Raw genomic sequence first — 27,500 nt, forward strand, 5'->3', positions numbered from 1 at the left:
ACACACTTCTCTTTCTTTTTTACTTTTTCCCCTTCGTTCAACTCCCTGTGTTTGTCTATCTCTCCCCCTCTTTCTTTTTCTCCCTCCCTCTTTCTCTCTCTCTCTCTCTCCATTCCTTCTGCACACCATCCCCCCTCCTCTGGCCCTCTCTGGGTCTGCCCTCCTCCATGTGCTTCTGTGGGGAGTGGAAAAGAGAGGGAGAGAGAGAGACGAGTTCAGCCACACAGTGAGCTCCAAGGCTCACTTTACACCAGCCCGCCACCGAGAACACATGGGACCATACTCCTCTCCCTTGCCAGCCAGACTGGACTGAACTGGGCTTAAAAAGGGCCAATTGGGCCAAAGGAGGCCAGTCGGGGCTGAAGTGGACCAGCCCAGGTGGATTTTGCCGCTACCACCGTCACCATCAGTACCTCGGAGCTCATAGACCGCAGGCCCATCGCCGGGGCGATGGACCTCGCGGCGTCGGTGCGGCGGGCGTACGCCGGCACGCGCAACCGCTGGCTGCGGCGCTGGCGGACGCGGCCGTACGAGCGCTCGAGAGCGCGGCGCGCCGACGTGACCCCGCGACCCGGAAGCACTTCCTGGCTCTTCCGGCAGTGGCTGGCCCAGCTGTGCTGCGCCTCGCGGGCCTGTAGCAGCAGCGGCGGCGGCGGTGGTGGTGGGGGCAGTGGAGTAGGAGCGGGAAGGGGCAGAGAGGGGTGTCCAGCACCCATGGCCGAACATCCCTCCAGCTGGAGCAACTGCCCACTCACCCCCACAGTTGCACCGGGGGCTGGAGCCGGAGGAGGGGGCACTAAAGGAGGGGTGGTAGAGGATGAGGATGAAGTGCATGAGGAGGATGAGGATAATGGCTCTGACAACGATGATGACAATGGTGATAGTGATAACAATGAGGAGGAGGAGGAGGAGGAAGGAGAGGAGGAAGAAACAACAGAAGAGTCAGAGGCGGAAGAGTCCGAGGCAGAAGGTGAGGGTGGGTGGATGCCTAGATGGATGGATGGATGGCAAAGAAAAAGAAAGTGAGAAAAAGAAGAAAGGAAGGATAGAGCCTCTTCCAGAGCTGGAGGACCTGGGGGGATATGTATGTAGGAGGAAAGAGAGATGATGAAATGATCTGGCGCTCATAAATGTCCCAAATAGAAGAGTGAGGATTCACAGGATGACATCATGTGTGCATGCGTGTGTGTGTGTGTGTGTGTGTGTGTCAACACATCTGGGTCTGCTGGCTTCCCTTTGAGTCTCTCTCTGCCCTTCAGATACCATCTGTCTGTTCAAACAGGGTTTGTTTGTCTGTCTGGCTATCTATCTGTCTGACTGACTGTATCAAAGTTTCCTGTTGCTCTCTTAATTTTGTTGCATTTTCTTGGTCTTGGGGTTTTCTGTCAGTCTGTCATTGCTGTAGACTGTGTTCCTGTCAGGTTGGAGATACTGTCTGTCTTTAGTGGGATGTCTGTGAGTCGTTCAGGCTCTGGCTCCGCAATACTGAAAACATTTCCCTTTTCCGCTTTTCCCTTTGTCTCATGGACACTGTCATTAACTCTGTCAAAATCCATCTATCTGTCAGTCTTTTGACACCATCTGTCTATCAATCTTTCTCACACTTCTGACTTTTGAGAGTGAATATGTGTTGTGTTCCCTCCGATGCATGTTTGTGTGTATGTGTGTGTGTTTGTGTGTGTGTGTGTCTGTGTGTGTGTATGTGAGTGTGCGTGAGCGCGTGTGTTTGTGTGTGGCGTGAGAGGGGAAGTTCTCCGAGCTTTTGTTTGTTTCCCAACTGTGCTCTGTGGACAGACATTTCTCCGTCGGCAGCCTGTGTGTTGGCGTCCTTTGTCTTGGCCCATTCTGCTGACAACGACTCCCCATTGTCCCGCGCATAATGCCAGTGTGCGTGTGGAGGATGTTTCTGTCTTCTGACCGTCGAGCACAGTGCACGTGGGGACAGCAGATAGCAGTGCCCAAGACAGGAACAGGCCGAGACAGCCGAGGAAGCCCTTACCTGTTGCTGAGGCATCCCTGCACACAAAGAGTGCATCATTATTGAGGTGTGCTCTGTGCACTGTAGAATAGGGACATAACTCACCTAGGTGCCATGCTTATTCGTGAAGCTCATTACAGAGTATGAAATGCTCGGAGCATAGAGTCTGCAATGGAGAAGTACTGCACTGGGTCGGAAGCCAGTTTGATTGGTTTGGCAAAGAGGTTTTCGTTTTTACTCTCAGAGCATCAGAGTGGTGGTCTTGAGTTATATTTCTGCAGGAGCCTGTCGATGCATTGAAACCCATCCATCCGTATCACCACTGGCACACTGGTTCCAGGGGAATGCTCTGAGCGAGTCGGCTGTGTGTGTGTGTGTGTCGTGTGTGTGTGTGTGTGTGTGTGTGTGTGTGTGTGTGTGTGTGTGTGTTTCTGGAGTGGCGTGCAGTTCGTGCAAGCGCTGTATTTATTTTTTCTCCTTGGCCACATAGAGAGTCACCAGCCTGGCTCTCTCTTCTTCTCCCACTCTCTTTCTCTCTCTCGAAGTCTCTCTTTGTCCTTCACTATTTCTGTCCACCTCTACTGTTGTCTCTCTAATTTCCCTTCTCTCTTTCTCTCACATTCTCTCCATATTTCTCTGACTTTAACCCCCACCACTCTATGCCCCCCCCTCTCTCTCTTTATCTCTCTCTCTCTCTCTCGTTCTCTCTCTCTCTCTCTCTTTCTCTCTCTTTCCCTCTCTTTCAGACAGCCACCCTCTCATCATAGAGTTGCTCAGCCAAGCCCAGTCTCCCCTCCTCTCTGCTAACTCAATCCAGCTTGGGGACACTATTTTCAGTCTGTGTGTGTGTGTGTGTGTGTGTGTGTGTGTGTGTGTGTGTGTGTGTGTGTGTGTATGTGTATGTGTGTGTGTATGTATGAGCGTGTGCGTGTATGTGTATGAGTGTGTGTGTGTGTGTGTGTGTGTGTGTATGTATGTATGAGCGTGTGTGTGTGTGTATATGAGTGTGTGTGTGTGTGTGTGTGTGTGTGTGTGTGTGTGATTTTCAGGCCTAGAGCTCTCAGGCCCTTTTGTAATTGAGTCCACCCGCCTTGAGACCTGATCTCTACCACTGATCTCTATCTCTGTGTAGTGCTCTTTCTCACTCTCACACACTATATTTCTCTCTCTCTTTCCCTCACACACACACACACACACACACACACTTACTTTCTCTTCTCCCCCACCTCGCACACAGTTTTTCTAGTCCTCCATCTCTTAAACACACAAACATAGTCTGCTTTCTCTGTTTCTCTTTGTCTTTTCCTTCCTCCTCTTCTCTCCACTTCCTTCTCATCCCCCTTTCCCTTTTTTCTCTTTCTTTGTCTCTCTTCCTGAAAATCAGTCGTTTCAGCAGATGGCCGGAGTTCTGGAAAGATCTTAGAACATTTCAGAAAGAAAAGAAGGGGTGTTTTGATTATCTGTGATTCACAAACATGAAGTTCTGTAATTGCTACAGCACACACACACACACACACACACACACACACACACACACACACACATACACACACACACACACGATAGAGGGACTATAGAGATAGATGAAATGAAAGAAGAATGAGAGATCATACTTTCCTGCTTTCCCATGCTTCTGCATAAAAATGACTGGTCAAGATCCAGATGACTGCAGCATTCTATGTGTTTGTGTGATGAAGTGTTGATGTTCCTTGGCACTAAATTCATCATGGACAGATGTGCCTGCCGACGAAGGTATTTTAAAAAGCCAAGTGTCCTTGTCTCTCGTCCTCTCCACTGTCCTCACCCTCTTCTTTTTTCCCTCTTGCTTGCTATCTTTTTTGCTCTTTTTTTCTTGTCCTTTATTTCCCTTTCTTTCTATGTGTCTCTGTCCCTTTCTTTTTCCCTTTCTATTTCACTCCCTCTCTCTGTCTCTCTCTCTCTCTCTCTCTCTCTCTCTCTCTCTCTCTCTCTCCATTCCCCCTCTTTCTCAGCTCCAAGTCCCCTAAGCCTGGTGTCAGATTATCTGCCATGTAAGCAACTTCTTTCTTTTTTTCTTTTATTCGTGTTTTTTCCCTCTGAGGGGTAGTGTGTCATTACCCCAGTTTAACTGGGAGACTGGAGCATCTCTCTCCTTCACACTCTCCCTTTCTCCATCTCTCCCTTTCTCCCTCTCTCTCTTTCTCCCTCTCTCTCTTTGTCCCTCTCTCTCTCTCTCTCTCCCTCTCTCTCGCTCCCTCTCTTCCTTTCTCCCTTTATCTCTCCATCTCCCCCTCAGTGTATTCCTGCAGTGCACTCTTGGTGTTGCTTTCCACATGTGTTCCCCAATGCTTCTGCCTGGTGCTTGTTTAACCCCAGCTGCTCTGGGTTGGGAAGATCACCACGTGAGTCATGCCAAGGTTTTAACCCCCTGATGCTGCTGTTGTGGTGATAGCGGTTGTTGTTGTTTGGCCTTGTTTTTTGTTGTTGTTTGTTTTTCTTGTTTTTTTTTTCAGTTCTGGGTCTTGTAAACAATCACAAGAAGCCGGGAGTTGTTGAATTACTGGAGCATCTTGGAAAAATGTTGTCTTTATTTAGTCAGTGTAAAAAGGTTAAAAGGGATGGAGAAGTCAGGGCACACTCACACACACATACCCACACACACACACACACACACACACACACCCTGTGGGAGTTTATGGAAGACTACTGTACATGATTTTAACATCTGTGCCTTGGAGACAACCATACATCGTCTCGGATGTTTTGATTGGCTGACACTTGAGAACTGTGTGTTTCTGTGTGTGTCTGTGTTTGTGTGTTAGCTAGCCTGTTCTACTCATACAACTCTCTGTGCTTTGGATTTATGACCTCTTATCCAGTAGTTATGTTTCTGCATATAAGTGTGTGTGTGTGTGTGTGTTGGTTAGTGGTGGTATTTTATGAACGTTTTGATTGGCTGGAATCAGAGGGAGGCAGGGTTGTTCAAACAGGGATAACCTGTTGGGTCATAAATCAGTCAGTTTTGTTCTGTCTCTCTCCCCTTCACACTGTCTTTGTTAGCCATACACACTGCCCTTTTAGCCCCCCACCCCCCAAAACCACACAAACACACACACTGGTCTCCAGCCCCCTGTGGTCTGTCTGACCTGTTTGTTGGCCAGTGCTTTAATTGCTGTCCCAGAGGGTGTGTGTGTGTGTGTGTGTGTGTGTGTGTGTGTGTGTGTGTATTGAGTAGTCCCTCAGTCCCAATTTAAAGCCAGTCAGAAGTATTATGCGACACTGTCTACAGCATGTGCTGATGTAATCTCAAGATTTTCTGCATATGTGAGTGTGATTGTGGCTTGGATAGTGTGTGTGTGTGTGTGTGTGTGTGTGTGTGTGTGTTTGTGTATGTTCATTCCAACATCTCTCATCCCTTCGGCATGCTTGCTGTTCTGCACACAGCGTGTTGGCTCTCACTGTATCATCCACACACGCACACACACACACACACACACACACATACACACAGACAGACACACAAACACACACACACACACGCACAGTTTGACCGTCCAGGAACCGGTCCATGGTTGACCGGGGGGTCAGAGATGTGACGGCCAGCCCAGGGGCTATGCTCTGCTCTGCTCTGCTCTGCTGTGCTGTGCGACTGTGGGCTGGAAAAGTCCAAGTCGACAGTTTGAGGGCTTTTTCCACCATCAGATCCCCATCCTGGTGCGGCTGCTGCTGTTGCTATTAGTGGGATCTGAGGGTAATTATACACTGTCACACACGCCAGAGAGAGACAGAGGAGGGAGAGAAAGAGAGAGACAGAAGGAGAGAGAGTGGGGTTTAGAGAGGGCTCAGAAAGTGATTAAGAGAGGTAGAGAGGGGAAAGGATAAAGGGAGAGTGAGAGAGAGAAGGAGAGAGGGAGAGAAAAGGGGGTTAAGGAAAGCGAGGAAAGCGTGAAAAAGAGCTCAAACAGGCTTTTAAAAGTGATTTAGTGGTATCGGGTGGAAAGAACACAGGGAGAATGACAGGAACAGACCGTGAGGGAGAAAGGAGGAGAGAAAGGAGGAGAGAAAGGAGGAGAGAAAGAAAGAAAGGAAGGATAAGGAAGAGAAATAAGAGAGAAGATTGCACGCAGGCAGCACATTCCTCAGCCCACAGATAGTTGCTATGACAACCATCTGCATCATTATCCACTGTCTGAAACACAGTGAGAGCGGAGTGTGCAAATGTGTTTATATGCATGTGTGTTCCTGAATAAAGGGTGCGTGCGTGTGTGTGTGTATGTGCGTGTGTGTGTTTGTCACACACAGTTTGAGTAGAGGTGTGTGTGGTTTGTGTCTGTGTGTTTTACCATGAGTGTTTGTATGCTTTACCTGCTTTCTTTTCCTCTGTGTGTGTGTGTGTGTGTGTGTGTGTATGTGTGTGTGTATGTGGTTTGTGTGTATATCCTCCTGTCAGAGCCCATGACGTGTGTTTTCCCAGTCGACTGTCTCTGTCTGCTGCCTCTGTGGCGGATGACTGAAAGTTGGGGCTCCTGAGGCGAGATCAGCTTACTCATGCGTCCTCCGCTCCAGCCCAGCCCAGTCCAGCCTAGCCCAGAAACAACAGGCTTTATCTTTCCCCAGCGTAGCACAGGCCGGTCAGCAGAGCCACTAATTAACACAGTCCCAACCCAACTCCGCTCTGTAGTCGGCCCGTCTGTCAGACTTTGTGTTTTGTGCAGCTGCTGTTGTATTTTGGGACTGAGAGAAGCCACAATCGCAGACACCAAAAATAGCAGCCCAACACACTGGGCCCAAACCCCAGAGTGGAGTGGAGGCAGTCAGGAGTCGTCCATCCATATGCCGTCCGCACACGCTGCCCAAACCCCGGGCACGACCTTCAGGCCGTCTGGCTGTCCACTCGCTGCTCTTGTTTAGTACGGCCACCACAGCAGGTCCCAAACATAAACACGAGTCTGGATCTTTGTCCTTCTGAGCTGTACGACTGTGCTGTTCTCAGCAGGGCGTGTTGGTGATAATGATGATGATGATGATGATGATAAGTTTGGACTTGCTAACAACATGCATTCCTGTAGCTCACCTGCTTAGAGTGTAGCGCTACGACACCCTGATGATAAGTTTGATACGAAACAAGTCCCAGTGAAAATGAATAGCCTGTCCTTTTGGATGAAAGTGTCTGCTAAACGGCTAATCTAAGTGTAAATGGGTCATGTTATCTCTTGCGCTTACACTAACTCCATTCTGAAACCCTGGCACTAGTTAATGAGATCTCTTCTAATTCTGCAGAATTGGCAGTTTGCTTACTGAGGCTTCCTGTTACCTTGTATGCATAGGGTGTGAGCTGAGTGTGTATTGTAGTGTAAAATGTGAATGTCAGTGGGAGTGTGTGTTGAAAGCTGTGTGTGCTTTTGCAGATTCCTTCTCTGTGCTTCAGTGATGGACACAGAAACAGAAGGAGCTCCATGCGTACTTAACAGCAGGGAGACTAATGAAAATGCACAGAGACACACGTGCGCACACACACACACACACACACAATATGCGCTAGCAAATTGACATTAATGTGGATTAAAAATAGATAGATGCTTTAATCTTGATCCACATGTATTAATAAGCTGTGACCTAAGCAGGACAAACATTCATCAAATTCACGCACAGCACATCAAACAAACGCACCCACATACACACACAAGACTAAGCTAGCTCTCAAACACACACACATACACACGGACCCCTGCTGTGCCGCTGCACAATCAGTTGTCAGATAATGAGCATCGGGTCTCCTCTCTGATGCAGTTGCTCTCTCTTCAACCAAGGGCCACGTGACTAATCAGCCATCTCAAACTCTGTGTGTGTGTGTGTGCGCTTGCTTGCATGTGTGTCTTTCTGTCTGTAGGTTGGCCATATGTTTTTGGATGCCTGCATACTCAAGGGAGCAAGGGAGGTTTTTCTTCACTGGGTTTTTCTTAATGTCATCTTTTCATATTTTTGGTATTATACACTGAGTTGATCCATTCAAAAAAATGTCTGCATGTAACTTTAGGCATTCCTGCTTTAATGCATCACATGGGCCTAACCACCTTGTGTTCCAGAAGGAAAATTGCAGTATATGTATGTATATATATATATGTGTGTGAATGCAATCTCTTTTGTGGTTTGACTGATACTGGTCTATTTTTACTCTGGTATGAGATTTGGCTCCAGTTCTCCAGTCTGTGCATGGCTTTGATGGGTTACACAGATGGGGCTGCAAATGCGAAACTCTCATTGGTTGTCTCCTCACAGCCACCTTCCCTGTATTGGTCAAATCACCTGTCTGTCTGTGAGGGGGGGGGGGGGGGGGGGGTTGGCTTACACGTTTGATGTTGCATCCTTTCTCCTGTGCACTTGGGAATGTGGCACTGGGTCATCAGGATGCTAAGCACATGTGGCCATGGGAAAGAGGACACACACACATGCACACATTCACACACACACATGCACACATTCACACACACACATGCACACATTCACACACACTCATGCACACATTCACACACACACATGCACACATTCACACACACTCATGCACACATTCACACACACTCATGCACACATTCACACACACTCATGCACACATTCACACACACTCATGCACACATTCACACACACACTCATGCACACATTCACACACACACATGCACAGACACACGCACGCACACGCACACACACACACACACACATAAACAAATACAAACTCAAGCAGTCAGAACACATGACACTTGACACATGCACTCACACACACATTCTTCTTCCTGTTGTTGTGTGCTGTTGTCCCAAATGAACACATGTTGTGTAATGTATTCAAAACCGTCAGCTCTGTTCTCACAGGCAAAGCCATCACAGTGGAGACGGGGCAGGAGATCAACCACCCAGTAACATCAGAGCTCTTGTTTTGACACTGCCGAGACATTCCGCTGTGTGGATGTGTGCGTGTGTGTGTTAAGGTAAACAGACAGGCCTGATGATAGGAGGGGTGTGTGTGTGTGTGTGTGTGTGTGTGTGTGTGTGTGTGTGTGTGAGAGAGAGAGACAGACAGAGAGAGAAAGAGATCCTCAAAAGTCTCTCAGGATGGATTCCTGTCAGTGGAAGCCTGATCCATTTCAGCGCACACAGAGTGAGTGACAGCCAGACCTGGGAGAGCAGAGAGAGAGAGATGGGGAGAGAGAGAGAGAGAGAGAGAGAGAGAGAGAGAGAGAAAGGAAGAAAGGGAGAGAGAGAAAGAGAGAGAGTGTAAGAGAGAGGAGAGAGTTGGATTATCCAGCTAAGCTCTCTTTTGAAGACTCACCTCTCTGTGAGGGTTTTTTTCTGTTTTGAGACCGTATGTACACACACACACACACACACACACACCTTCCTTTGAAGAGTGATCTGGCATCTCACTGCATGGGATAATGGTTTTACAGTTTACAGTGGGGCATTGGGCCTCATGGGAATCTTGTGGGTTTGATATTAGGAATTTGTGTGTGTGTGTGTTGGGGTGGGTGTGTGTGGATGTGTTTGCGTGGAGTGTAGTTTAATGTGCTAAGTTGCTTCTGCTACCTTAACATTACCAGGATTTAGGATTATGGCTTTTTTCACAGATTTTTGCTCAAATCGTCATGATGTCCCTAAAGGTATGGTTTGGTGTAAGAGCCTGGTTTATTTATGGATGGTAACAAACTCAAATGTTTAGGAGCAAAATGACGTCCATTTTGTTTTTGCAGTCAGCATATTACCTTCCTTCATAATGAGCTTCCATCCAATACACACTGCAGTGTTTGCACCTTTGATGTGAGCTCATGGCAGTTTAGTCCTTGTCCTGGGGTGCATTTCCCAAAACCATAGTTGCTAACCTGTTAGCAACTTAATTGGTTGGCAATGGGAATTGTAACTTAGTTAGCAACTATGGTTTTGGCCCCTGAAGGGGAGTGGCCATGGCTGTGGTTGCTTTGTACCTTGTTTCTGCGTGAAATAAATTCACCAACTCATCAAAATAGTTGGACAAAACATTGAGGATATCACCTTCTGATTCCTTTTGATGGTGTGTATGAAGGACAAATAAACACACCTGCCATTCCCACTAGATGTCCAGGCTACAGTATGTGCCATGTAGTTCTCTGGTGCCAGTGTACTGTATCGCCAGAAGACTCCAGCTAGCACGTTAGCCAGCATTTTTCTTTGCCAGCCCGGCTGTTGGTGGTGTGTGCTAACTTTTGCAAGCTTTTGTATCTGCTGTACAGATTGCTCACTCATTTTCGACCAAACATCTAAAAGTACCTTAAAGTCACTTATCTGTAACTGTCTCTCTTTCCATCTCTCTCTCTCTCTCACTCTCCCAGGTGAGGGTCAACATCCGGAGCTTGGCCCCCCTCCCTCGGTGGACGAGGCCGCTAACACCCTGATGACACGCCTCGGCTTCCTGCTGGGAGACAAAGTCAACGAGGGGCCCCCAGGGCCACAGTACAGTATGGAGGAGCCAGACGACAGCCAGGTACATACAGACACATACACGACCCACACACACACACACACACACACACACACACACACACACACACATGCACACACATACATTTCACACACACACACACATACACACACATACATTTCACACACACACACACATACACACACATACATTTCACACACACACACACACACATATGGGTCTGACTGTGACACTAGAAGGCAAATCTTTCTGGAAGATGACCATTGCTGTGTGTGTGTGTGTGAGTGTGTGTGAAGGGTGAGGCATGTCACAATCTATTCTCACAGAGAAAGGAGTGTTGGCGTACCAAGTGTGGAACTGTTGTGTGAGGGTCATGGTTGTCCTAACTCTGTGCTCAGACTGTTGTCATTTTTCTTCTAGTTCTAGTTCTTTTCTTTTTCATGCTCTCATTTACTGTCTCTTTAACCTCCCCCGTGACACAGCTGGCCAACACACACACACACACATACACAGACTTTACCACATAACTGATCCTTTGCTCTGTAGGTTTTCTTATCCTGATGTTCACACACACACACACACACACACACACACACACACACACACACACACACACATACACACACACACACAGCTGCAGTTGTGTAGGTTGCTGTGCCTTGTAACTACGCCTAGCCAGAGCTATGTGCCGCCTCTCTGGCAGCCAGACTGGCCAGCCGCAAAGAGAGAGCTGGCTTTTATAGAACACACTCCATTCCTGCTGCTCCCACGCAAGCCTGTGTGTGTGTGTGTGTGTGTGTTGTCTTTGGGTATTAGCTACGATCCCAAGATGCCAAGCTTTCATTACCCCATGACCTAGACAGCCACTTGGCTATCACTACTAACGTGTGCATGTGTGTGTGTGTGTGCATGTCCTTTAGGATTATCACAGTTCTCCATAATTTTAGTCCTAAACCGCACAGTGAACCAACCCTCATACGCAATCAATGTCAGTCAGAGCTGACTGTGTTCAGACACATGCACATGCACACACACACACACACACACACACACACATACACACACACACTCCCTGAACTCGGTGACCTCCTGTTTGTTCTGGTTCTGGGGGAACCCGGTCCAGTATCAGTCCACATCCAGACCAGAACCTGCTGTCCTTTGGTCTCGCTTGGCCCCATCTGGAAACAGATTTAATGCTGCAGGGCAGCCTGCTCTGTGGTTAAGTGATCTGGTAAAGAGCCAGAGATTTTGGTCGATGAACCAGAGGGAGTGTGCAGAAATCCTTAAAACCCCCCACCACGCTTCAGCTCTCTCTCTCACTCACTCGATCACTCACTCACTCACTCACTCACTCACTCACACACTCACACACACACACACACACACACACACACACACACACACACACACACACACACACATATATATATACTCACAGATGCATCCTCTGACACACACACACTCAGGCATATACAGACACTTTTCAGTCTTACAGACATAATCTTTCACAAACACATAGTACATACAGAAATACACTGTCCCTCTTGCACACAGTCCTTCTCATACACCTTCACACAGACCCATACCCCTTCTCCGTCGTTTAACCACACAGCTAACAGTGCCCTTATTTATGTTGTATTAAAATAATTACAATTTATTACATTACGTAATATCCAGTCACAATGTGGGGAAAAAAGGCCTCAGTCATCAAAACTCGTAAAAAGGGATTATTTCCTGGGAGAGCTGAGAAAGCTGTGTCAGCAGATTTTTTTATCAGAGAGACTGTGTGTGTGTGTGTGTGTGTGTGTGTGTGTGTGTGTGTGTGTGTAGGAGAGAGAGAGTGAGAGGAGGGGGTCATGTATGTAATTTCATTAGTGTCCCTCCTGTAGAAGAACAGAGTGGGCACTGAGCAGTATAGTACAGTGCAGTCCAATCATGTTGCTCCTTCTGGCTCTCTGCACAAAGTCATTGAAGCACAGAAAGGGAATCTGCTATTCAACCTCAAATTCATACAGTCAGCTTTCAAACACACACCCGAAAACACACTCCTCGTTTTTTGCAGTTGTAACATTAATCTACACAAGTCCAAACACATTGATACATTACACTAAATAAAACACTTGCCTTCAAACACTGTGTGGGGAAGTGTGTTTCTGTGTAAAAAGTGTGTGTTCTTTTGAGCAGTCTAATCTTCTGAGTGTGTACCCTTGTTCACCATTGGAATGCAAAGTATTTTTTTAACGAGGGTCTATGCAAATATGTGAGTGTTTTGAATTTCACCACAGACACACAAAGTTTTAGAAATTATAGTGTGTGTGCGTGCGTGTGTGTGTGTGCGTTCATGCGTGGTGTAAGGGAAAGTATGAACGTATTTCAGTCTGTCATGATGTTTATGTTTGTGTTTATGGTATTTGTCAAGACATTTTAGTCCAAAACACCTTACAGTATATACTGTAAACACTTTGTTATTAGTTAAAAATTATAGTTTTAAAAAAAATGGAAATGCCTACATTAAGCATAATAATAGTAATCAAAACAACAATATTGATAATTATAATAGCATCAAATATCAGGAATGAAACCTACAAAGAGAAATCATTAAAGTAGTGCAAGTTGAAGAGATGAGTCTTTGAACATTTTATTAAAAGTCCCAAAACTATCACAAGAAAATAGAACATTAAGTAACTCATTCTACTAACGAGGAATCACTGAAGAAAAGAGTCTTGTCTGACCTCTTAGCGTTAATGGATATCAACACAGCAGACGCTCGTCAGAGGACCACAGTGGGTGAGAGCGGACGTAGCGTGATGTGATACTGATGTGTATGGTTATATGTACACACACATGCACGCACACACACACACATACACACACACACACACACATGCACACACACACACACACACACACGCGCACACACACACACACACACACACACACACACACACACACACATATATACACCAATACACACATATACACCAATACAAGGTGCACTCACTGTTGATTGATGTAAATACTTTGTTTCTCTCCTCTTTCAAACACTCTATATTCTGTCTCTCTCACACACACACACACACACACACAGGGTATGCTGGTGACCCAAAGGATCAGTCCGTGCTCCAGTCTGGCCAGCAGCACAGCGTCGCCACCTGCTGGTAGCCCATGCTCCACGCTGCCCCCCGGGCCCCCAGTGCACCCTGGGAACAGAGACTGCAGTGCCTACGGCTCCATCACCAGCCCCACCTCCACCCTGGAGAGCAGGGACAGCGGCATCATCGGTGAGACACACACACACACACACACACACTCACTCTGACATTGGCATGCATATTAGAGTGCAGGGTCAGTGGAATCATCGGTGAGACACACACAGACTCACACACACATACATACAGTCACACATACACACACATGCTGATGTGCACTGTAGAGCTGAACTTAAATACTTACAAAATTTTTACACACACACACACACACACACACACACACACACACACACTAGCAGTACATTCATGCTGGAACACATCCAGCAGAGAAACACATTTCACACATTTAATTCCAATGCCGTAATATTTGCTTTTCTTAGATAAGGATGGAACACAGTTGTTCATCCAGTATAAACACCATTGTTAGATGTTTATAGTGTTGTGGATACAAACTGTGCACAGACTTGATGTTTGTTTGTGTGGCCAACACACTCACACACATTCTTGGGCATGTGTCTGTGTGTTCTTACTACACACACGCACTCCAAAACATGCTTGAACACACACACACACCTCAAGCTCTCTGGGATTCGAGTGTATTGTCGTATAATATCACTGCCTTACCTTATGAGCTGTTGGATTCTATATATATATTGTGTGTTACTGTGGGTGTGATGGCGTGTTTCTATAGGTGTGTATCAGTGTGTGTGTGTGTAGTTCTGTGGGTCTGTAGTTGTGTGTTGCTTTTAGTGTGTAGTTGTGTGTGTGAGTTTGATCAGTTTCGTAAAGAGTCTCAGTTCACCTGCGCTCGAGTCATTTCCACAGGTTATTAAAAGGTGCTAAAACAAGTCGGCGGACTCATTTCCCCAGAGGGGAAAACACACACACACACACACACTTCCCCAGTGGCATTAACACATACACACAAACACACTCCTTCGCCCTCTCAGCAGCAGCAGCCGCAGCACATACACACACACACACACACACACACACACACACACACACACACACACACACACACACACACACCTCTGCAGTTCCTCTCTAACACACACACACACACACACACCTACACGTCTTCACAACCTCCTCCTCAGAAGCTGCTACTGCTGAGATGAGCTGGGAGATGAGTTTCCCCGCCAGCGCAGAGCACAGAGCACAGACTGACTCAGCGCACATCACTATGTGTACAGCTCACTGGAGTTCACGGTGTGTGACGAACACACACCTGGAGATGGCCACCAGCAGGCCCTCACTGCAGCTTTCACTTTAACGTCCACAGTGTTCCTCTTCTAACCTAACCATAAGAACAGGGGCCTTTCAGTACTCCTGGAGGGTGTTTATGTACAGTCTGGACCAGTATGGGGGTTTAAGGGGTCTAATGCAAAAAGCAGCGAGCAATTTGTTCCATTCCATGCTTTTTCCCTCTTCTCTTCTGCTCTGTTTTCTGTTTCATCAGCCTTTTATAAATAATAAAGTGTGTTCTGCCGTACACCACTCTTCACTAACTCTCCTCCATCCCTCCATCTCTCTCTCTCTCTCTCTCTCTCTTCCTCTCCTCCCATCTGGCTCCTGTGTGCAGCCACTCTAACAAGCTACTCGGAGAACGCCGAGCGGGGCGGTAAGCACGGCGACGGCGGCCGCGGCAGCCTGAAGCTGTGGCAGACGCAGAAGTCGTCTGGCGCGGGCATGGCCATGGGCATGGGCATGGGCCTGGGCGGCGACTCGTTCCTCTACCGCGTGGACGAGAACATGGCCGCCTCCACGTACAGCCTGAACAAGATCCCCGAGCGCAGCCTGGACCACGCCTCCTCGCACTCCGCCCATTCCATCCCCCTCTACCTCATGCCCCGCCCCAACTCCGTGGCAGGTGAGTGCCGGCTCCAACCACCATCCTCATTAGCTCACTGATGCTAACTTCACTACTGTACTAACCACACTACTAGCACCAACATTAGCTCCAATGCTAGCTCTAATGCTGGCCTCAGTGGCAGAGCCATAGCTAAATGTACGGTTAGCTTCTTTTGGTAGGTCTTACGCTAGGTTGTGTGTTCACACCAGAGTTGACTTCTCCTCCACTCTATAACCAAGATCAACTCTACAGCTAGCTGTAATGCTGGCTTCAGTGGGAGAGCTATAGCTAAATGTACCGTTAGCTTCTTTTGTTAGGTCTTGCGCTAGGTTGTGTGTTGGAACCAGAGCTGGAACCAGAGTTGACTTCACCACCAGCACCCACAACATATCAGATTGACTACAGTCACCACAGAGCTGCTCACTGGAAAACTATGATTCACACACTGAGCAGTTCTCTCTAGTTGACTCCCCCACAAAAGCTGTAAAAAGCAGTTTTAAAAAGGTTTTGCTGAAGTGATATCATAATGCTGGTTCAGCTTACAGCCGGTACAGCCACCGTGTTTTGGTTAGTACAACTGTACAGTAAATACAATCTATTCCAACTTTCCTGGCAGGAGGTAGACTGAAATCTCCAGCTGCTGCCAACTCCAAAAATCTCACCTTAAATCTATTTTTATGGGTTTATTAAATCTAATCAGCAGCATATGCATTCTGAAATGATTATTATTATTTGTTTTATTAGCTTGTCTCGTCCCTTCACACTCATGACCTAGGACCCAGACTTAAGTATCTCATCGACTTTCTCTCCGCCCCTGTGTCTTCTCTGTGGTCATGTGGTGTGCGTATATGTGTGTGGTTTTTATAGAGACTTGTCTGCGTGAAAGCTGTGGTCGTTTACCATCATTTACGGGGCTCTTGACTCTTGCACAGTATAAGGGGAGCTCTTCCAGAGTGCCTACAGTAAGGGCTCAGAGGGACCTTAAAACACACACACGTGGTTCCCATCAGCAGACAGTGGAGGGGTGTGTGTGTTGGGTGGTGAGCCGCGGATCCTCTGTAACGTCCCCGACAACACAACCCTGTGTGTGTGTGTGTGTGTGTGTGTGTGTGTGTGTGTGTGTGTGTGTGTGTGTGTGTGTGTGTGTGTGTGTGTGAGAGAGAGAGAGAGAGAGAGAAAGAGAGCTGGAGTCTGGGCAGGCTTCATAGTCTTCACAGCAGAGGAGGACAAGAGAAATGCACAGAGAGAGTCGGTTCAAAGACATGCACAAAAGATGTGTTCAAAATTCAAATGATGTGTTCAAAATTTAAATGAAACAGTCAGCTTACCTGCTGTGTGATTTAGCATTTGTTACATTTGTCAGCTTATCAGCAGATTGGTTATTGGGTCGGTTGCTGAGATGCCTTTGTTGTGCTAATGTAACTCTCATGAAGTGAGCTGGCTGAGAGAGTGGGAACAGGACACTGTGTGGATGTGTGAACGAGGGAAAATATAGAAAGAGTGACAGTGACGGTGGGAAGAATGGGCAAGAGAAAAGCTCTCTCTCTCTCTTTCACACATACCTCAGAATTGTGATGGAGAGGGAGAGGGAGGAGGAGGGAGAGAAAAGACCATCACAGACTCTCAGCTACCAGCGCCGCTCCTGGGCAAGACGCAGAGGAAGGTTGGGTGAAGGGTGGAGGGAGAATGGCAGAAAGAGATAAAGAGAGAGAGAGGTAGAGATCTGAGAGTTAACACCCCTTTATTAAGCCACATCAGTATGCCATTTAAACACATACAACACATTAGAATTCTCATCTTGACATACAAAACAACAGCAAAATAAAGAGCTACAGAGAATATTAGAGAGAGAGAGAGAGAGAGAGTGTGCGTGTGTGTGCGCGTTGAGGCATCGTGAGGAAAAAGGCAGAGGCAGGATTGAGTTGGCTCAGTGTGAGCTGAGATTTAAAAAGCCTCGGGCATTAACCATCAGAGTCCCACGGAGATGGAGAACAACATGAGAGAGAGAGAGAGAAGGGTAGAGCATGAAAAGATAGTGAGAAAAAAGAGAAAATGTCTACTATACAGACATGAGAGAAGATGGGAATTCCCTTTAATGACACAATTGGCAATGGAGAGAGAAACAAGAGGGAAAGAAAGGGGTGAGAGAGAGAGAGAGAGAGAGAGAGAGAGAGAGAGAGAGAGAGAGAGAGAGAGAGAGAGAGAGAGAGATGAAGTGTGAGGCCTGGGGCAGTAGGGAGCTTGGTTCAGCACACAAAAGATGCCACAGAGCCCAACCCAGGATCCTGTGGCATCACCTCCCTCTCCACATTCTATTTGTCACTCTCCCTCTCCTCCTCCTTCTGCTCTCTATCCCTCTCCTCCTCCTGTTGCTCTCTCTACCTCCTTCCTTCTCCCTTTCTATTCCCCCTGTCTCTCCTTCTCCTCCTGCTCTCTATCCCTCTCCTCCTCCTGCTGTTCTCTCTGCCTCTCTTTCTCTCTACCTCCTTCCCTTTCCCTCTCCTCCTCCTCCTCTCTCTACCTCCTTCCTTCTCCCTCCCTATTCCCCCCGTCTCTCCCTCTACTGTGCTCTGCTGTTTGGATTCATAGCCTTTTGAAAGGGATATGGATGGAAAGAGAAAGAGTTAGCTGACGCATGAATGCAGACACGTAGTGGAAGAGAGAGGAAGAAAGGAAGGAAGGAAGGAAGGAGGAAGGAAGGAGGAACAGATGAAAAAAACAAAACACACTTACAGAAGACAATATGTGCACACATGGCATTTCAATGGTCTTTGACCTTATATCCCCTCATAGTGTGACAAAAAGGGGCATCCATTCGGGCTCATTTATTTTTGGTTGATTGGGGAGTGTGCGTGCGTGTGTGTGTGCGTGTGTGTGTGTGAGAGAGAGAGAGAGAGAGACCACTTTGGGGCAGGGGGTAATTTCATGGGAAGGGTACGTTTATAGTGCTACCCCTTAATCTCCCCAGTACACTTGGGACCTGTGTGTGTGTATGTGTGTTTCTTTTCTCTGTGTGTGTGTGTCTTTGAAAGAGGCGGTGGCCATGTGTGGGCAGTTATTTTAGGCTGTGTGAGAAGGCACAACCCTACCCTGGTAGAATGAAGAAAGCTGCCTTCCTTTTTTCTCTGTCTTTCTCTCTCTGTCGCTCTCTCTTGCACCCTTACACACACACACACACACACATAGACCATGCATACAATTACTGCACACACACACACACAGTCATGCCAATGTGCACACTACACACACACGCACTCACTCAGAGAGAGAGACAGAGAGAGAAAAAATCCTTTCTGTGAAAGCAATGAGATACTTGCATAGCTATGTACATGCAACATCACTGAAGTTATTTCTTGCCTCTAGCTTTTTCCCCAAGATACATACTTGGCTTCCCAGATTCAGTGCCTCCTCTCCTCTCCCCGTTTCCTCATTGTTTATCTTCCGCCATGTCTCTTTATCTTTCTCTCCCAGTGCTCTGTTTTATCCTCCTACTATCACCTATCCTGTCACTCACTCCATCCTCCTATATGCATTTTCACTATATGCATTTTGTTGGCCAACTCTGGTTATGATGTGTAGTGTAGTATTTGTGTTGTTTATTGGTGTAAACATGTAGTTGAGTATCTCAGTTCTTTGTTGTAGCTCAGTATTTGTGGAATTTGCATGTGTTGAGCATAGAGACAAAACCAGGAAAAGCCTCCACACTTTCTGACACACACACACACACTCACACTCACATATGCAATACTGCCCCAGGCTGTATACCCAAGCACGCATTACCCCAGTGAGGTCTTGCACGTTTATAGGAAACAAACACTGATGCACATGCTAGGTAAGTGCTATATTACATGGAGTCACTTAGCAGGGTATTACTACTTATTCTATGAGGAATCATGCATGTATGCATACAGACAGATATACACACACACACAAACCCACCCAGAGACTAACTCGTCATCCCTGTCCACGTTGTGAGTGTATAGTCTGCCAGGCGGTCTCTGAGTGATGTTGAAAGCCCTACCTGAGTGTATGAAGGCCATTTGTCCAATAAAGCCATCAGCTGGGGAACATCTGCACCTCTGGCTCCACTCCCAGACCTGGAGTCACACAGAAACTACATCACTGAGACCTTACTCTCCTAAGCACAGCTATATTATGGGCCTCCTGGAAGAGCTCCATCATGAGTCTGTAGTGCAGGGCCATAATGTGTCGGGCCACCTGTGTAAGCTCAACCGTGAAGGTCTAGGGCCCCCTGATGCAACTCCATCACTGGACACTATCACAAATCAGTGCAGACAGTGCTTTTGCTGAGCTCTGATTCAGGGTTCACTCTAGGAACACCACTGTGGGTATCGGAGCATAGAACACCGGGCCTCCTGAAGCAGCTCCGCCATGGGGCACAAGCACGTTGCACAGGGTATTGTGAGAGACCTCAGTCACTGACTCCGTAAAGACACTCCGCTGTGGGGCTCAAAAAAGGAGCTCTGTCAAGTCTGTCAGTACTCCACATAGGAGCTTCCAGACAAGCTGCTAAGCTCTGTGGGCTCAGCGAGGTGCTATTGGGGATTCCAGGAAAACACAAAACTAGAGTCCGTCGTGGAGGTATGAAAAGCACACTGTGTGAGGGAAGTAGCACACCCACACCAGTGGCTCCCTGACGCAGCAAGATGTCGTAAATCCAACCTGCGCGAGGTGCCACTGCCAACCTGCCTGCAATGCAGAGGGAATAAGAGAGGGAGAGAGGGAGGGAGAGAGAGAGAGAGAGAGAGAGAGAGAGAGAGAGAGAGAGAGAGAGAGAGAGAAACCAGAAATTTTGTTTTGATATTCCAGCAGTTTCACTGTCATATTGCAGTAAAGAGCTCATCTTACATTAGCATCAGTAGAGGTGTTCGGATATTAAGTTGCAGAGAGGTGCATTACCCTGCCGTAGCAAAAGACTAGATTCTCTTTTCTCTCAAACATAACTGCAGTTGAATGAAGGTGTCTTAACATGGAGTTTACATCATTGTGAAAGGGAATTTAAAACTTTGCGTCCCGCTGGGTTATAAAGAAATGGGGTCACCCAGAACATTGATTTTATAAATGCTCCAATGTATGGAAAATATTGTGAACAAAAATAGAAGGCATTGCTGCAGAGGAGCGGTTGTGAATGTGTGAACTGCGTCAGACACTGCGTCACTGGACAAACTCTGTGAACATTTTCACAAGATGGAAGAAAGTCAAGCCATATTTTCCTCCTAAATCAACGCTACTCACATAGCCTAGTTTAAACCAACCACGAGGGATACGCCTCAACTCTTCAGAGGCCGATCTTAATTCAGCACAATGGGCCTAATGTTGCAGTGGTGCCGAGCTGGGTCTCGTTTAGTAAATGCTTTGGCACTTGTGTTTCTACTCAGCAGTGATAAAAAACACAATCAAAACACAAACAGGTGCACACTCCAAAACAACACCCAGACAAGCCTTAAGTACATACACACACACTCGCGTCCTTGTTCTTGCAGGCAAAAAAACACAGACACAAGCACACACTTACACACCCTCTTTCCTGGGAGGAAGGAAGGAAGCTCTTTGGCTGCCCCCAGCAAGAGTGCAAGGTTGTCTGTTCCATTGTCACTAGTGCGGCTCAAATCCACACACACACACACACACACCACAACCAGTCTCTCATTCTCACAAACAAACCTCCAATGTCCTCACTCTCTCTCTCTCTCTCTCTCTCTCTCTCTCTCTCTCTCTCTCTCTCTCCTACTCTTCTTTCTCTCTCCTCTTACCCTGTTTTTGTAACTCGGCACCATCTTTCTCTCTCCCACACAAGTATCCTTTCAGTTATAAAATGTTTTTGGGTGGTGCTGGAACTATTTTCAAATTAAAGCTCCTTTTCATTTTCTTAAAATAGAGTTTGGTCTGGACTACAATTACCGGCCATTTAAGGTCACAAAGCTAACTGCAGTGGTTAATTCTGTCCCCATAATTTGTCTTTACAATGTCAGATGTGCTGCTAGGCCTTGCATATCAAAGACCTGTGTTGCTCTCGCTGGAAACGACTATTGTTTTGTTGTGGCCTAACATTTAGCCTGTAAATTGATGAGTGGAGAGAACCAAGTGGATCCCAGGCTTGGGATTTGTTTGTCGGGAGAGGGAGTGAGTGTTTCCGCAGCAGTGGATTAGGTCTGTTTGGTGTTGAATACTCTTTGAATGTTTGTCTGTTTTTTGGGGAGGGTGTGTGTGAGAGTGGGAAGCGCTGGTACTTCAGGGATCCCATTGGTTCCAGCTCTTCAGAGCAGTGTTAATCTCAGACCCGCCTGTGTGTGAAGGACAGGATGCTGCTGAGATACAAATAGGAAGAGCTTTACTGTGTCATGGTTTCAGTGTTGATTTCTGCGGATTCTCACTGCTGGGTCCATGCTGTTTGTACTGAATTCACCAATAGCGTTAGAGTGCTGCGACGTAATTGCACTTGCATATGTTGCAGTGTGTACATGGAAGTGTGACATTGAATACTGTAGTGTGAAAACAGTGAGTTGTGAGTGTCGCACACTCTGGCTCCATATGTGTTTCTTTTTGATAAAGGTGACGTTTTGTCCTTCAGCCCTCCTTCAAGGTCAACTCCGAAGTGTGCCATATTGTAATTGTATGGTGCTGAACATGGTGTACATATTCTTGTACATAAACTAGTCCTTCAGGAATGAGAGGAAATGTTATTCCTCTGTATGTGTGACTGAGAATAGAGAGGCGCCGGTGAAAGTGCCCTGACTTGACAAGTGTGCCCTGTGAGCTGATTTGTGTCGTCTGTGGTGTCTCTAGCGACGAGCTCAGCTCACCTGGAGGACCTGGCCTACCTGGACGAACAGAGACACGCCCCCTTACGCACCTCCCTCCGGATGCCCCGCCAAAGCGCCGGGGCCGCACGCGCCGCTCAGGACCTCAGAGGTGAGTGAGCGCACGCCCGCGTGTGTGTGTGTGTGTGTGTGTGTGTGTGTGTGTGTGTGTGTGTACGTGTGTGTGTGTGTGTACGTGTGTGTGTACGTGTGTGTGTTACGTGTGTGTGAGAGAGAGAAAGACAGAGAAAGAGAAATTATGAGAGAGAGAGAAAGATTATGATTGTGTGTTTGTGAGCAATTCTCCATTTGTCCAGTATGTCCTCCTGTCAGAGTCACAGAGGAGTTTAAGTGTTGAGTGTGTGTCTGTTACTCTGTCTGAGTCATGAATTGCTCTATATGGGAATATATGTGTATTCTGTGTATTCTGAACTTATCTTCTTCACTGCTTTTACACTCCAACCCATTGTCATCTAACCCCCCCCCCCCCCTTTCATTCAACTTTTTCTGCACTTTGCTGTTTTACACTTTTCTTTTTTTCTCTCCACTTCTGTGTCTCTGGCTCTCTCTCTCTTCCTTCCTTCTCTCTGCTTCATTCACTCTCTACTCTTTCCTGTTGCTTAGCTTCTGCTAACATCCATGCCTGGCAGTCGAGCTCATGTAAGTGGTGCTCCTCTCTCACTTTCTTTTCAAACCCCTCCCTTGCCCCCCCCCTTTTCTCTCTCTTGATCTGCCTCTCTTTCTATCCCAGTTACTCTTTCTCTGTCTCCCAGTCCTCTTCTATTTCTCCCTCTCTGCCTGCCTGTTTCTCTCTCTCTGTCTCTCTCTCCATTATAGCTGCACATTGTAAATTATTAACTGACATCAAGCTATATGTCAGATTCGCCTATAGTTTCAGTTCCATACATCCACTGCCGTGGCTTTGATTCCAGCATCAACTAATCACACACACAGCATACAGACACACACGCTCACACACACTCACACACACACACACACACACACACACACACACACACACACACACACAGACACACACACACATATGCATATAAAACTAGTCCATCATCTGATGGAACCTCGCTTACCAGGAAAAAGAAAGCAGTGCTTCTGGTGCAGCCTTTGCTGCTGATGCTGACTCTTGTAATGATAATTATGACAATAATGATTATGACATTAATCAACCCAGTTACTCACACACCATACTCATGCCTTGAGCCATCTCTGGCTTTACTGAGCTGTTGAAGTGCTGGAGAGCTAAACCTAATGACTCCCACCTGCTTAAGCGTGTTTAGCAGACCTCTGATGTTTGCACCGCTGTCAACTGTGCCCTGCGGTGTGTGTGTAATCCCTGGCATGTGCAGCTGCAGTGGTGTGTGTTGGGTGCTTAATGAACACACCCTGTGCCATCTGACAGGCTCTGAGCCACTAGATTGCACACTGAAACTCTTGCTTGCATAAGCCGGCTGAATCTAATCAAGACTGCAGTGATGTGCTGGTGAAACATCTCCCCTTGCTGGTGACAGGCCTACACTACAACCTACTAATGTAGTATTTGGGGTTGTGATAGGGTCAGTTTGTAGCAACATAAAATAACTCAGGATGCCAGCATACAGGATGCTCAAGGAATAGTAGTTTTAAAGTCAGTAAGGTGTAAAATGTCATGGTGAGTAACAGATGAGACTTGATCAGCATCTTTAATATATTTCAGTATTCACAGTATTTTTAATTGGTAATGGTATTGTGCCCAGAATGGCTCTTCAGGAAGTCTGATTATAGGAAAGCGTGTTAGGCATGTTTGTGCTTGTAGGCTTTTTGGTCCCTCTGTCTTACCGTACCCCCTTCCTGCCACAGTACGCTTTGCCCCGTACCGGCCACCGGACATCGCCCTGAAGCCGCTGCTCTTTGAGGTGCCCAGTCTCTCCACCGACACCACCTTCACGGGCCGCCATTGGCTCTTCCAGGAGGTCGAGGCCGGTCTCCGTGCCAACAACCCCACGGCCAACCGCGGCGTGGTGATTATGGGCAACGTGGGCTTCGGCAAAACCGCCATCATTTCCCGCCTGGTGGCACTCAGTTGCCACGGCAACCGCATGCGGCAGATTGCGTCAGACAGTCCACATGCCTCACCAAAGCGTAAGTGTGTGTGTGTGTGTGAGTTTTTGTGTTTCTGTTTCTGTGTGTGTTTGTATCTAGTCAACAACAATGTTCTTTCCAAAATAAAGTCTGAAATAAATTGACATGCTTATGAAATATGTGTGGGTTACCATCCATTACAAACACATAATTCCAACATGTGTTTTTGGCTTTCTGCTCTTCTCCTCTTGTCTTTTTTCCACTTTTCTCTCTCTCTCTCTCTCTCTCTCTCTCTCTCTCTCTCTCTCTAGATGGAGAGGGCTTGTCTCTCAGTCAGCCCCAGTCGGCTCATGGTACTTTAGTGGGGGGCAGCTGTCCTGGAACTCCCGAGATGAGACGACGCCAAGAGGAAGCGCTCAGAAGACTAGCTTCACAGGTGCGACACGTACACACACATGTGTACACACACAAATCAGCATCCATCTAAGAGACACCTTGTAGTGGCTCATAACATACTTCACCCCCTTACACACATGGACACACATCTCACAGGCCTGACTTCACTCCCCAAATCCACCTTCAGGTAACTGCAGATAACTACATCGCAGCCACAGTGGACTGGCCTCCCATTCCCATTCCTCTCCTCTACAGCCAACTCGTATGCAATACAAATGACTCTGACACTGATCAGCTCAATATGTGATTGCTGCACCACCCTCAAATATAATACTTCTCACCAATTTGCTGCACATCCAATAACAGATGGACCTTAGACGGTGAAGTCAATTGCATCCACAATGAATGTCTTTATTACCCTCACAATATCATCGCTATTTATTAAAAAACAACTCTTATCACTCTTGACAAATACACAACAAATATTTCAACCAACCATCTGCATTACACATGACTGATGACACCACCTCAACAACAAATAATTGTATCCAATCACATTTACAAACTGCTTTTTACAGCACTGTGCCCAGCTAGTCCTGTTTATAATAGATGACTTTATTAGCCCCTTTAACAAACTTATCTACTAATCAGATGCTTGACAGATGACTCGACTGCTCTCACAACAACCACCCCAGCCAATCAGCTCAGTGATGGATAGGTGTTTACCCGCACCACAAAACAAAATGATTCCATTGATTGTTGTCCTAATTACTCTGTGTACACCACTCTCTACCCAGCGCTTCCTCTCTCTAATAACACACATTAATAGCTCTATTGCCGACACAGCCACCATCATGTGAGAAGATGGCGCCTGCTGGCATCTCTCCCTCCTCTCTCTGCTATCACTCTCGTGTGCCCTGCGCTCTGTTCTTTTCTTTGTGTGTTGTATTTGTTTTTTCTTATTGTCGTCTAACCCATTTATCTCTCTCTATCCCTCTCTCTCTCTGTCCCTCGCCTTCTCTCACTATCTCTCTTTATTCCTCTCCCCTCTCTCTCTCTCGGTCTCTTGCTCTCTCTCTGGTGTAGTAACAATGACAGCGACCCCTCTGCTGTAAGGACTGATCAAATATTCATAGCATCTGAATGAAACACTGCTCCCATAACAAAGATTAGAGCTTCCACTGAAACCCACAGAGGCACACACGCACACACACACACACACACACACACACACACACACACACACACACACACACACACAGACAGTCACTTTCTCTCACACACACACACACACACATACACACACATATATATTTATTGCAACTTATTTACAGAGAGAAAGCTTAAAGCCAGGATCTCCATTATGACCAATAACCTCCCAGTGTGTCAACAACACATTTACTCACACAGACAAATGCACTCAAATTGTAAGTGGAAATATATAGACAGCTGAAGAGGTTTGATTCAATGTATTGAAGTACCAGATTGGTGAAATGTCCTCTCACTCTCTCAAACACACACACACACACACACACACACACACACACATACTGTCATATCATACTGTATCTGCCTATTGAAATAATAATAATAACTTTTGATACTTCTAAAATAATCTTTCTCTCTTTCTCTCCTGCCTCTCTGTCTCCCCCCTCAGGTGGTGGCGTATCACTACTGCCAGGCGGATAACGCCTACACGTGCCTGGTGCCGGAGTTTGTGCACAACGTGGCAGCGCTGCTGTGCCGCGCGCCGCAGCTCCTGTGCTACCGCGAGCAGCTGCTCCGCGAGCCGCACCTACAGAGCACGCTCAGTCTGCGCTCCTGCGTCCAGGACCCGCTCAACGCCTTCAGGAGAGGAGTGCTCGAGCCACTGGAGGTGCTGCACAGAGGTGAGGGTACATACACACGCAGGCACACATACACACACACACACACACACACACACACACACACACACACACACACACACACACACGGCACACACATATACACACCAGCTCAAGCACCTGCTCAACAGCTTCCGGAGGCTCTCGGAAAGACACACACCATCAATCTGAATCGAATCTGATCTGAAAATGACTGCTGACACATGGAAGCACGCCGACATGTTAACATGACACTCAAGGTCCTGTGGCCCTCATATCTAGTGAAAGCGGAGTGTGTTCTCTCTCAACTTCTGATTCTGCCAAAGTTCATTCATAACGATGAATGAACCATGCTGTCTTTCTGTACCACTTAATCCAGTTTTGACTTTGGCATTGGAGGAGTTGGCATGAACGCTAACTGAGTTTAGCACGTTGTGGTCTTGCACGGGGTCCTTGGAGTGTGTCACAGGGAGGCAGGGGTGGACGACGCGGCAAGTGGACTGACAGACTCTTGTGTTGTCTGTCTCTTCCTCAGAGAGGAAGATCGCGTGCGAGGACGACCTGGTCATTCTGATCGACGGCCTGAACGAGGCAGAGTTCCACAAGCCTGATTACGGCGACACCATCGTGTCCTTTCTGTGCAAGACCATCGACCGCTTTCCCCCTTGGCTCAAACTGGTGGTCACGGTCAGGACGTCTCTGCAGGTGAGAAACAAGCACACACACACGGGCGGACACACACACACACATATAGAGTACACACACACACATAAAGAATCATGAGTACTTTACTATCACTCATGGGTCTGCAGTGTGTGCACCACTAACACTTAGTGGTGGCCAGCCCTCTGTGAGGA

The 27,500-nt window shown here is 47.2% G+C and overlaps 1 protein-coding gene across 5 annotated transcripts in view; it reads left to right on the forward strand.

The window, feature by feature from the left end:
• Window positions 1-27,500, forward strand: part of tanc2a (tetratricopeptide repeat, ankyrin repeat and coiled-coil containing 2a) — a 152,371-nt gene that overhangs the window by 106,127 nt on the left and 18,744 nt on the right. For 4 of the 5 annotated variants that reach the window (XM_042087836.1, XM_042087835.1, XM_042087838.1 and 1 more), the window contains 9 exons: window positions 10,312-10,463; window positions 13,510-13,702; window positions 15,216-15,503; window positions 22,293-22,418; window positions 22,931-22,966; window positions 24,161-24,442; window positions 24,694-24,818; window positions 26,436-26,667; window positions 27,179-27,348. In XM_042087836.1, coding sequence (XP_041943770.1) covers window positions 10,312-10,463; window positions 13,510-13,702; window positions 15,216-15,503; window positions 22,293-22,418; window positions 22,931-22,966; window positions 24,161-24,442; window positions 24,694-24,818; window positions 26,436-26,667; window positions 27,179-27,348 — 1,604 coding nt within the window. The remainder of the gene's footprint in view (window positions 1-10,311; window positions 10,464-13,509; window positions 13,703-15,215; window positions 15,504-22,292; window positions 22,419-22,930; window positions 22,967-24,160; window positions 24,443-24,693; window positions 24,819-26,435; window positions 26,668-27,178; window positions 27,349-27,500) is intronic. The other variant, XM_042087837.1, reaches the window with a different exon arrangement.

This window comes from Alosa sapidissima, chromosome 3, assembly GCF_018492685.1.
Source record: "Alosa sapidissima isolate fAloSap1 chromosome 3, fAloSap1.pri, whole genome shotgun sequence".
Classification (NCBI taxonomy): Eukaryota; Metazoa; Chordata; class Actinopteri; order Clupeiformes; family Clupeidae; genus Alosa; species Alosa sapidissima.